Source organism: Carassius carassius, chromosome 30 (assembly GCF_963082965.1).
Source record: "Carassius carassius chromosome 30, fCarCar2.1, whole genome shotgun sequence".
NCBI lineage: Eukaryota > Metazoa > Chordata > Actinopteri > Cypriniformes > Cyprinidae > Carassius > Carassius carassius.
Genome location: NC_081784.1, coordinates 11,831,853 through 11,845,067, shown reverse-complemented (window position 1 = coordinate 11,845,067; position 13,215 = coordinate 11,831,853). Strand labels below are relative to the sequence as shown.

General features: G+C 35.6%; 1 protein-coding gene across 16 annotated transcripts in view; it reads left to right on the top strand.

Moving 5' to 3' along the window:
• The first annotated feature begins 4,522 nt into the window (after positions 1–4,522).
• Positions 4,523–13,215, top strand: part of LOC132110634 (paired box protein Pax-2a-like) — a 33,694-nt gene continuing 25,001 nt past the window's right edge. For 2 of the 16 annotated variants that reach the window (XM_059517389.1, XM_059517386.1), the window contains exons 1-3: positions 8,666–9,272; positions 10,921–11,086; positions 11,833–12,030. In XM_059517389.1, coding sequence (XP_059373372.1) covers positions 9,230–9,272; positions 10,921–11,086; positions 11,833–12,030 — 407 coding nt within the window. In that variant the 5' untranslated portion in view covers positions 8,666–9,229. Of the gene's footprint in view, positions 4,938–8,663; positions 9,273–10,920; positions 11,087–11,832; positions 12,031–13,215 lie in introns of those variants that run through there. The other 14 variants (XM_059517392.1, XM_059517390.1, XM_059517399.1 and 11 more) reach the window with 11 other exon arrangements.

Sequence of the window (13,215 nt, the reverse complement as noted above, 5' to 3'; positions counted from 1 at the left end):
GAAGCTCCCCCTCCCTCCGTGTTTCTCTCTCTTTCTCTCTCTCTCTCTTCCATCTGCTAGACAATAGTTTTTAATCTTTAATCCATGAGCAACCACTGAACACCAGTGAATTGCAAATTACAGATGTTTTACTGTCTCAGCTATTTTTTTCTCCCCCGTTTTGCTTTCCAGCTTCCCACTGTCAGTCAGTGTCTCGCACATATACTGTGCCATCATGGCACCATATGACACTGTCATCATTTGGTAATTAAACCCGTACTGGCTTTAAATATGAAAAGCTGGCAAGGGGAGATGAGTTGATGGGACTCGCTGTTGTGGGGACCAGATTTCACAAAAGCGTCCAGATTTCCACAGGGAGAATTTTCTACAATTTCCTACATTATTTCTTTTTCTCTTACAACTGTTTTTGGTGCCCTTCAACATTATGCCGGGTTACCGTGTTACATCTTGCTGACTCCGTCACCATGTCTGATTTTGAGAAATTGAATTTGCCCTGAATACAATATCTTCATAATAACATATTTTATTCAAACTAAATATTTAAAAAGTGACAGTTTACCCAAAATAAATAAATAAAAACTGCAATCATAGACTGTTGTGCCAAACCCATTTGATGCTTTTCTTTACAAAAAAAGAAGTTAAATAAATCTCAATAGATGTATATACAGTACACTGTATGGACAAAAAAAAGAGACATTTTCAATCATTATTTATGTATTTTTATGTATTTATTTATTCATTTTTGATTTACATAAAAAATAGAAATGTTAGATTATTATTATTATTATTATTATTATTATTATGTTTTGTGCTCCATAAATTAATAAAACAATAAAGTATTATTATTATTAGTAGTAGTATTTTATGCTCAACAAACATAAATTAATAAAACAATAAATAGATTCAAAAAAATAACTAGGTCAACATGCAGGTTTGGAATGTTGACAATTTTAATTTTAGGTGAACTATTCCTTTAATATTTATCAAATTCTATACAGCCTTTACCAAATATATATATATATATATATTAAAATAAAATTCTCACATGGAATAAGATTCACATACAGTTTCCAGAAGTTTCCTTCTGCATCACAAGAGGAGTCTATGACACTGTATTGTTCATCGTTTCCAAAAGAGAGGGATGATAAATGATGAGTGCTGAACTCATAGGGTGCGTGAACCCACTGCGCCCTTCTTCTAAGAAAAAGAAGGGAGGGTGAAACTTATTTAAAGCTAAATGTGGCAGGAACTGGGACATATTCAAAAAGCCTTGCTGAAGGGAAGGAAAAGACTGTATGTCCGAGGGGGCTGGAGAGAACAGAAGAGCTGCCCCATTAATCCACCACAGTCTCTGCTTTGAGAAACAGTGTGTAGTGTTGACCAGTGTAATGGACTATGCAATAAAACCATAATCAGCCACTCCCTGAGTTTTCAATCTGGAATCACGTTGCCTTCAGTCGATGCCCTATCCAAATGGATGATAACAGGAGAGATCTCGCATCCATTACAGACACTCCAACAACCAAATGGCCCTGTTCTGAACCCTCCTTTGGTTCCCCTGTATGCAGTGTTTCACTGTTATATCATAGTGAGGAGTGTGGGAGACACTCTCACTTCTCTATTATGGCTTGCCATAGATCAAGGTCACTGTTTCTGTGATCATTACACCACTGAAGGTGACAGGCTGCATTTACAGGGCAATGATCAGAGGCCAGTGTGGGAGCCGAGAGGCTCTGTATTTCTCAGAAGGATAATAGATATGCACTCACACAGACACACACACACAATTACAGTGAAACAAAGCATCTCTATGGCATAGGGAAATCTGAATGTCTCTTCTATCACACTGCAGGCACACATTACAAAATGCTTCTGAGTTACTGCCGAAACAGATCAAGGTCCTATGAATTATCTCCAATATATCAACCATACGATGCTGTTGAAACTATAAATGACAAAACAAGGTAAGATATTAGACCATTTAACACCGCATTTAACAAAAGTCATGTATGTGAGTGTGTGCTTGAAGAACAAGAGGAGGGATATTAGAATCATGCCATGGGGTGCATTGAGGAGGTCGCTGCTTTCCATATTGCAGTCATGTTAGTGGAAGCTGTTTCCTGTCTGTTTTAAACAGTGGCAGCTGGCTTGAGAGCACCCTGGGCTGCCTCAGGGTCCAACACACACACACACACACAAATGGCAATTGGAAACTCATTATATAGAAATATTAAAATACTTTGTTAGTAAATTAATGAGAAATTATATATTGTACGTATTTTTCTTTTTCATATTTTACTCACAGATTTAAAGTGTATGCATGTATACATATATACATATACATATATATATATATATATATATATATATATATATATATATATATATATATATATATATATATACATAAGACACACACAGAGTTTCATAAATCAAAAGAAAAAATATGTTTAATATAATTTTTCATTAATTTACAAACAATACAATATTTTAATATTCCACTATGAGTTTCACAAAGGCACACACATATCCCAAAATCACTCATTTCAAAAATCGAAAGAAGAATCAAAAACAAAAACATTAACAAAATTTTTTGATTAATGATTTTTGCGTTTGCTTTATCACATCATTAAGAACGAAAGAAAAGAAAAGAAAAATCAAAAGAAAAGAAAAGGAAAGGAAAAAGAAAAGTAAAGAAAATAAAAAAGTTCATAAGCTATACTATCCATAAATAATAGTACCTGATCAACCGTTACTGAAAAATAATTGTATCTACGTCTACACTACATAATAAACTCAGTACTTTTGGGATGTATTTATTTCTTTAGATCAGCTGTGCACTGAAAGATTCTTACAACGAATAATACGCGTATTCATCTGATTCGACATAAAAACCATAGATGTGGTTTATTGCAAAATACCAGCTATGCGAGGAGAATAGTTACGCGGCCACTCAAGGCATCAGTAGGCTACATTAAGTAGCAGAATGACACGGAATTATGTTGTGAGCAATATGGTTCAAATGTTCGATGCAGATGCATGTATAGCCCCATCACAAATGCACATATAAGTAGAGCGGATGCGTGGAAACTTCAGCCAGAGCTTAACAGCGCGAGCAATCACAAAAAGAGGAAAGGGATGATAAAGTCTAACTGGAACATTAACAGACAAGTAACTTGCAAATATGTCGTATTACAATATCTAAAATTACGACAGAGCGTAGAAAAGCCATAAAACTGTGCATTAAATTATTATGGCCCCAACTTCACCTAGTTAACACACATTTTCTGTGAATCAGCTGTTGTTTGAGTTTAGGGATCCAAAACGTCAGAATTGTGGAAGTCAGAGAGGGCCCGAGAAATCGATTTCATTAAAACATGGGTGGACGCCTTGTTACATGTGCAATGCCCTACATCAGACTAATTTAATTGTCCTGAATGTTAATTACGTGACAGGGATGTGTAACTATTATAACGTTTCAGGCAATAAACCCAGATATAGAAAGGAAGGACTTGTGGTTTAATTCAGACTTAAAATAATAGACTTAAGGCTATACAGACTCGACATTATCAAGATTTTTTTTAATATATATATATATATATATATATAAATCGAATCCCTAAGCGACACGTTATTTTAAACTTTAAAAATAATCCATGCGGAGTTGGCCTACAATTTTTCAGATTTTCTTTTTTTAACTGACTTTTAATACTATATTTATTAAGATATTAACAATATGTATAATTATACAACAAACCTGTAAATGATACGAACTGCAGAGTTATTGTAGAGCAAAGCATAAAACGTTAGATTGGTTTAAAATACAACCAACTACCTTCCCCAATAAAAAGAGTATTTGCTTGCTTCCGTGACAGGGGGGAGCACACCTTTGACTGCTCAACTGAAAAGTTTGGCCTTTCCTTTTTTTCTGCGGGCTGGTGAGGCTGGTATGGATACGGATTAATGTGCTGTAAGGTGGCTGTAGTCTCAAAGCCTTTCAGCTGTTATGCCTTATTTCAAAGCCTTATGAAACACTGATGTGACGTATTCATGGGTAACTAAATATAGTGTACAGTAATAAATGTAAACATCAATGCATTAATTGCATTAACATTAACCTGCTAATTAATATGTAAAATATTCAACAGCGTATCAATTTAACAATTCCCACATTAAGGAAATGTATATATATAAGCCAACCCCCTATACGCCCCCTCCCACAAAAAAAATAAATAAAAAATTGAGATCACTAATCTCTACAAAACATGTCAAAACTAGCCACTTAATATAACAACATGTAATTAATCTGACCTCGTAATATATTAACATAATTCAGAATTCCGTATTAGTTCGTTTATTTAATCAGACCCTCCTACTAAGAACAGGTTCACCTTAAAGTTCAGCCAATGAGCAGCACGAATCACAACAATTCACACAGCCGTTACGCGAACTTCTGAGCAAACTTCATACAAGTTCACGATCGGAACATTTCAAGCTGATAAGTGCACACATAAGCATATAGATATATTTTCAAATGATCATGAATATTCATCGGCATGTCCTACCTTTGAGTCTCTTAAGCGTAAACGCCTGCGTGCGGATCTTAGCATATCTCCATACTCTTAGCCCCCTCTTTACTTCCATCAGACAAGTTTTATTCTTTTTATATAACACCTGCAACGCTTTATTTGCTTTGATTGCTATTTTCCCTCCTTTATCAATCTAGTTCAGTGGAGCAGAGGTTTCTCTCCTTTTTTTTGTCGTCGTCTAACCCGTTTAGTTTTGGATGATCGGTCAAAGGTTGTGAAAAGCAGCGGGGAGAGGCAGGACGCCCAGCCGAGGAGGGAACGCAGGAGGCCGGACAGATCTAGTGGGCTGCATCGACGAAACAGACCATTAGACAGGGAAAAGCATGGCTCACAATTTTGGTCGATCAGGTAAGCGCAGGGCTCTCTTTTCGTCTCACCAAACAGTGTGAGTGTTTATTTTCTAGCGGTAGGGGTGAGTCGCCGTCAGCTCAGGTAAGAACATACAGTAGGTGTACTTTACAAACGCAAACTTGACCAGCGACTAACCTTTATTGACCGCCCTTTAATGTTGCAAGCGCAGTCTGCTCTTACGTTCGTTCTTTGCGTGCTGAAAAGTCTGACATTTGCCTCTTCAATCGGTAGCCTATATATTGAAAGTGGCAACTGATTCACACTGGCATTATGTTATTGTGCGATTATTAGCTGGGACATAACTGCTCACTGTAATCCATATTAGCTACTGCGGGATCTCCCATTTCATCAATCAAATATTCATTTCCCCCAAACATCCGCCTTTTTGCGATCGCATTATTTTATGGCAATATTACATAACATAATTTAATATTGCCAATGTTGTTATTATTATTAGGCTACTATAGGCTACTGTCGTTGTTATCATTCATATTACTGTGGTGTTCCTTGTTTATGCTGTTCGGTTAATTGAAAACATAGATCATATGCTAATTCAACTTTCTATTTTGGGTGTAAATGTGAAGATCAATATAGGCCTACACTTGTAATAATCTAATTAATTATAGTAAAAATTAAAAGCAAGCACAAAATCAATCTCTGATGATGCTGTGGACTGAACTCAATTGATGGTCCATCTGTTCACATGTAGACATCATGAATGGGTAATCTAAAAACAGCTGATATCATGACTGGCTTTGTGAATGCAGTTTTGTTGTTCTGGTTACAGCGGTCACATTTTTGGAAACTTAGTATTTTGGTTTATTGAAGTATTGGATTCTAAAAAATCTTAAAATCAGTTAATTATTATTTTGTAGGTATTTTGCAAAACATAAAATTATCCATAATAGGCTAATAATAATGGCAGTGTTTGCAAAATGTAGCCTAATCTATTCAATTTCTGTGATAATAATCTAAATTTGACTAGAGATTGTTTAAACTTCTCAATTTTAACTTTTTTTCCCAAAGGTAAAACAGCTGGCCACACTGGGCAAAAAAACGACTTCTCTATTTTTTCAGTGTTTGTGATAACTTGATACCTCTCGAAAACACAACTAAATACGCTATTTTCAAACAGTCCTGCGACTTAAAATCGCATTAAGCGATTAAGCAGACTTCTTAAAATTCCGTAATGGGTTACTCCTGTTGTAAAAGCTAAGGATACTTGCATTTAGCTAAAGCACACTAACGTGGACAGCAGGTCTAGTGGAGTGGAAAGTATCGATTGGTGACGTTGAGAATATTACAGTGAATGAGATTAAACCTATGAACTTCTTAAAAGTGGAAATAGAAATATTGGATAGAGGAACAGAAGTGATTTTCTGCGTTCTCATTGGACGTTCATCGCTTTTCACTTGACTAACAAACTTATATGTATAGCGTAGGCTACAGCAGAAGCTGTCAAAACAGATGCACTTTACCACTGCACCTTCTCTCTCTTTCTCTCTCTTTGACACGTTCGATCACTCTCTCCCAATCGTTCTCTTAAGAGTAAAACCTCCTGGGCTGGTCTAAAGAAAAGAATACAAAATGTAAACAGAAGAAAACAAAATTATAAAAACGTTGCAGGAGCCGCATGAAATATAATTCTATATTGTAACAGAAACAGTCTCAGTATCCCGCCTTTAGTATTCAATGGCCGCTATGATCAGTTGCAATTAGTTTTCCTATCATTTAACAGAGGAAGTAACTAATATAGTAAAGGGGAGTGGAGGCAAAAATCTGGGGTCTTGCGGGGAAATAAAAGCAGCTTTAAGGGAAATGTGTAGTCGAGTGTGAAATTACAGCCCATGGTGTTACATATTGTACCAGAAGCTCCCTCCAAAAATACTAACAAAAAGAAGAATCGTCCCCAAATTTGGCCGGGAGGCATAACATAACATAGCCCCCTGTTCTTTTAGCCGAATCTACGGTCACAGTGCGAACACTTCATAAATGTGTAAAGAGCCGTCTTCTGTCAAACCAAAGCCTGCACTTTTTACTAATTGCTACAAGTATTTTTGTTTTTTAAACACAGCATTTAGGTTGCTTAAATTCAGATTTGTGCGTACCTGCCATTTCATAAAAAAGACAAAAAAATTATAATAATAATAATAATGGCAACAACAATAATAGTGTGATTATAATTACGTGCGATATGTAAAACGAGTGCATACAATTGTATTTGAATTTTAACAGTTAAAATAATAATAATAATATTACATTTTCTCAGAAAAATTTGGAAATTTAAGAAGATGCTTCAGAAGTGATAAAAAGTAAACAGGATCAGGGTATGTTCCAGGATCTAAAAACTTTTCTGAAATAAAAGATTTTCTGAGACAAATATTTAAACATTTTATATCGATTTCTTAGAAATGTAGCCTTTATAGATAGATAGATAGATAGATAGATAGATAGATAGATAGATAGATAGATAGATAGATAGATAGATAGATAGATAGATAGATAGATAGATAGTTTTAAAATAAAAAGCGAAGAGATAAGTTTAAACAAAATAGCGACAAGTGAAGCACATGGTACACTCAGTGATAAACTAGCATAAATAAACTGACAAAACCACGAGTCAACGATGAACATCCATCTCAGTTTTACAAAACTTTTTTTTAATATACGTCTGAGTAAATATAAATAAGTAATAAATAAATAAATAAATAAAATGAGAAGAAACAGAAATAAAAACTAAAACTCACTAACAAAGATTATTCATCACTTGTCAACAATCAAAAATTTTGTTGGAGAGCCATAGAACACCTTCAAGAGCCTGCCTCAGTCAAATAAAGCAAACTAAGCAGCGCCATCTACAGAAATACCTACAATATAGCAGCCCAAATAACATGGTCGAAAACACAATCCTTTGACTAACATGTGACAGGCCAGCGAACTTAGTAGTGTTGTTATAGTATCAAAAGCAATGATAATACAGTAATCCGCGATTGTCACATAGTTGCAGTAAGATGCAGCAAATAGGCCTATTTGTCAGAAATGAGTGTACATTTAGGCCAATTTATATCTGCACACTGCGCATATTAATACTTCATAGTAAGCTATTGTTTACATTTCCTGTTTTAGAAAAGAAATGCATCAATCTTTGTCCTGTTTTAGAAAATAAATGCCAAAATATTGCTTAACAATTTAACGCCAATACATTATAATCGATGCTCGTGAAAACACCCGACAAGACCTAGTCTCATTGAAAGAAAACAGTAAAAATGTAAAATATTGTTGTAAAGATTAAGACCTTCTTTCATCTTCAACTTATCTCATCTTGACAACATTATGCCCATCAACAAAACACGCACACAATAAATAAATAAATAAAATTAACAAAAAAAAAACTTCATTATTACATTCAGTCTACGTTTAGGTCACATATATGATTCAGACATGATTCATGTAGTTTGACAACATACAGTTTAGAAATACCACGATGCCTGGGCCGCTGGTGATAACGCTTCCTTTCCACTTGTCTTTTAATTTCCTCGATTTTTTTTAACCCATCTCTCCTCATTTCCCTGTTTGCATCCCTCCCCTTCCGAAGTGTCAGATGAAGAGACCTCCTCATTTGGTGCTCCAGCTTTTTGCGTTGGCGAATCACAAAGTGTTGGAATCTATTGCCTTTGTCTGACATGTCATCCATCTCTATGCGAGGGGGGATCTGGGAAGGAGGGGGGGCGGTGGACTGCAGCTTTTAGAAACAGACACACTAAGAAGAGGGGTTTCAGTCTCAGCCCAAAGCTTCTAACAGGCACATCCCATTCTTGAAGAGAGGGGGACCGAGAGACACTCGCCGTGTCCATGTTTTTTCCTGTCATCCCCGCTCGAATCTGACTGTACCCCTCAGACTTTACCAGAAACGCTTCTCCATATCGAGGAATTTACACTGCAGTTTCATCAGAGGACACTGGAGGAGACGCAACCACTAATGCTTGCGTTCCCTTAAATATGTAGCAAACAAATATTAACTGAACGACCGATTACGCTAACGTTCGTGCGTAATTTTTTTTTGAGAGACCAGTGCAGGACATGATCTGCACCTGACCAGCCTCGTGTCTTCACTAAATGGACTGATCAGCACGAGATAAAGTTCGTCGCGCGCCGAAGAACTTCTGCACACTGGCATCGGAAGCACTGCGCTTTGAACGGATAGCGATCTTTATTAATTCAAATTAAAGCTACATAATCAAGGCGAGACGGCGACCTCAGTCGATTATCTTTCCTTTCTTTGCTATCCCATGGATATTCACTGCAAAGCAGACCCCTTCTCGGCGATGCACCGTGAGTAAAATATGATTTTTTTTTCCTTAAAAACCTCTACCTTGGTTAGAATAAATTAAGTCTAATTGTTCATCGTTTCGGTTGAGTTGGCTTTGTAAGACTGTATAACCTGCGCGAATTAAGCTATTTACTCTTACTAAGTTTTATAAAGCTTTTACAAGAAATGTATAAATGATTGTTTAAATGTTTTATACTTCAAGCTTAGTAAAGCGAATAAGAAAAGTAGTCCCGCGGGGAAAAAAATAAAAATAAAATATGATCGCTTCTTATATGTAGCGGCCTTTAAATCGTTTGTTCCGACAAACTGTCGTTCAGAAAAATCATTACAATATTTAGCGTAATTTAAAATGAATGACTCTGCCTTTATGTAAAACGTAAATGATTGGTGAATATTTCAAACATCACATTTCTTATGTTTAAGTTCAGTGCGAAAAATAACTGGTACATGTGGGATGGAAAGAAATGTAGATAGTTACAGCAAGAATATACATATAAATTAAAATAGCCAGAAATGTCTAGCATGTGCCAACGCAGTAATACCAGATGAACTGCAAAATATTAAATTATGAAAAAAAACCTGCCTTTAAAAACGCATTTTAAAGCGATACATTTTTAATGAAAATAAATGCGGTCTACATATTGAAAATCAGAGAGAAAATGCTTGCTGTTTGGCATAATAATAATAATAATAATAATAATAATAATAATAAATAGTTGTTTGTGCGATATTTGTTGAAAACACCGTATTGTAACAAGATGACGAAAGGCCTGGGTTTAATTTAAATAATTAATTCTTAATTATTTTGCAGTAGCCTACTCCATGGTTGTAATATGAGTTATCAAAGCTCTTTTTAATTATTTACAATAATTGTGTAAGGAAAATTAAACAGGTTGAAACATAATCTATGCGACATGTGTTTGGCTGCAATGGAATAGTAGAGGAAAATACTACCTAACTGCAGCGGGTCTTGTGGCTAGAATAGCACATGACGTTTGCCATTGTTTACAATCATTGAGTGTGTATAAAAAGATTGTTATGTGTGGAATATTATTATACAGCAATTTAACATAATTATCATGCTATATTGTACTGTCAAAAGTTATCTATAAGCACAAAGAACTTAACTGAACTAGCTATAAATTAAAAACTACTGTCCAACTTGCAAAATTAATTAGTTTTAAATGTATGGGGAAAATATTAACTGCCGCCCGATGGACATTTTGATAATATATATACGCTACTATATAGGCTATTTTTTATTTTGTCAAAGTACAAAAATAGTAAAAACAAAATATATTAATAATAATAATAAAAATAAGACGTCAAGGCCTTTTACGGATACATTTTGCATCATGTTTCTTAGCTAATATATACATTATAGCATAACTATCGTATTGTTTATCGTTGTCCACATGAACACATACAGGTAGCCTAGTGTGTGTGTGTGTGTGTGTGTGTGTGTGTGTGTGTGTCGCGCGCTTCCATGCGGAGAGTGTTAAAAGGGAGAAAGAGAGAGCGAGGGTGAGGGTGAGGGGAGAAAGAGAAAATTAAACGCTTCTGTGTGGTAGCCATGTTAACGGCGCAGCCTATCTTCTGTATGTATGTAATGTTATGCTTTTTGTGTCTATGTTGTTGTATCCCATATAGGGCACGGCGGTGTGAACCAGCTAGGAGGGGTGTTTGTAAATGGCAGACCCCTACCTGACGTGGTCAGGCAAAGAATCGTGGAGCTCGCGCACCAAGGAGTCAGACCTTGTGACATCTCAAGACAACTACGGGTCAGCCATGGCTGTGTCAGCAAAATTCTCGGAAGGTACGAAAAAGAACAGATGTGATGAATTTGTCCAGTTATACCCGTGTAGAAATAACAATAGTAATGACATGTTATTGCTTAATGTAAATAAACATCTTAAACATTATTGTACTGTTATGTGTCGTGTTATTATCTTTTTCCCTTTTAGTGAAAGGTCTAATATTACACATTTCTGACCTTAAATTAATTGTGGAAGAGAAAGGATATGTTTTCTAGGAAACTGTTATAGATTTTTGAATTTTCTGAAATATTTTTCAGCTATCAAAAGGATCTTATAAGGTATTCTGCACTTTAAATGTTCCTTAGAAAATATGAGATATGTGTTGGTGGCATGTATTAATCGTGGGGTGCATGGGACATAAATCAGTCGCTAAAGAAGCCGTTTGATAAATGGATGATCCCGATATTAGATCGCAGCATACGAATGTTCATAATTCAACACGCAAAACCTATTAAAAGTAGGTGTTAAAATAATAATAACAATACAATAATAATGCACATTTCCCGACACAAGGGTTGGGGGAAAATCACATTTAGCTATAATTTGAAACTCATAATAATAATAATAATAATTAAATAAACAGATTATATAACTATTATGGCATTATGGCCTGTAGCCTATTCATAATGCACTGTTTATAAATATGCTCAATGCCCCACGCTAGCAAAAAAAAAAAAAAAAAAAAAAAAAAAACGGACATGCAAGGAATTTTTTAAATAACGAATTATCGTTCATCTTTTTCTAGATACTATGAAACCGGCAGTATTAAACCTGGAGTTATTGGGGGGTCCAAACCGAAAGTGGCAACACCCAAAGTTGTGGATAAAATCGCAGATTACAAGCGGCAGAATCCCACAATGTTCGCCTGGGAGATCAGAGACCGACTCCTGGCCGAGGGCGTTTGTGACAACGACACAGTACCAAGTGTTTCATCTATAAACAGGTAAAGCCGTTTGAAATTCGATTTTCACTTTTGAAATTTCAAATTAATTTGAAAAGAATGATGTCATACCAGAACAGAACAGAACTATTAACTAGGCTCTCTACTGACCTTCAGCAGTAGCCTACAGCGAATCCTAACACTAGCGGCCAAACTGTCATCATCATCAGCTAATTTGAAAACCCTTCAGAGGCCTTGTAGCCCAAAGAAAACTACGTATCGTTTCCAGTTGCCGATGCGCATTCAGTGGCAGAAGTTTTTTTTTTTTTTTTTTTTTTTTTTGCTTTTTTAATTCTTGCTCTCGGGGTGGTCTCAAAATGTGCAATTCAATCCCAAATCTGTCCACAGGCTGCAGAGGATCTATATTGAGGTCGCGAAAATCACATCTGTCTCGATGAAAACCAATCAATACTCTGTAACAAGATCCAGTAGCACTGGGAAACACGCGACAAGACATCACTGCCTTATACGAAATCTCAGTAGTTCTAAATAAGTACAGTATACAAGACAAAGTTAAAGTTTTTAAACGGGTTTGAAAAGAGGCAATTTATTTTTTATTTTATTTTTTTTTTCAACTTATTTTAAGTATTAAAATAATAATGATTAAAGAAGAATAGTGTAGTAAAATTAAGGAATATTTTTTTAAATAAGCTGGATGCGTAACTGTGCTACTACCTCAGCAATTTCAGTGAGCTATTAAACTTAACAAGGACTAACAAACAAGTCTTGTAGTTCTTGTAGGGAGATCATAATCAACCCCACTTTACATGCTTACCTACATTAAATCAGTCAGTAGAAAATGAAGAGTCCTAACCATTAGTTTCCATTATTTTTCTTATTTCTTATTAAAATACAAAGACTGCAGACTAGCAAGACTGTACCAAGTAAGATGGAGTCGTGGTGGTGGGAGGGGGGTGGAAGAGCGGAAGAACAAGGTGAAAAAGGCCTACCTGCAAGCAGGAGTAATGAACTTTGGTTAGGAGGCACTGTTCCATAGAGCTGGCCAGCAGCATTACATTTTAATGAGCTGAAGAGAGATCATGGGCGACCCACACAAGACATTTTCCTAGAAAAAAAAAAAAAACAGGGTAGAGAGAGGCTGAAAAAAATTCATTTCATGCACTATGGCTGCTTAAAAAGGGCAATTTGAACAGGTCTCAAAATTTTTAATCTGCATTAATGACATGA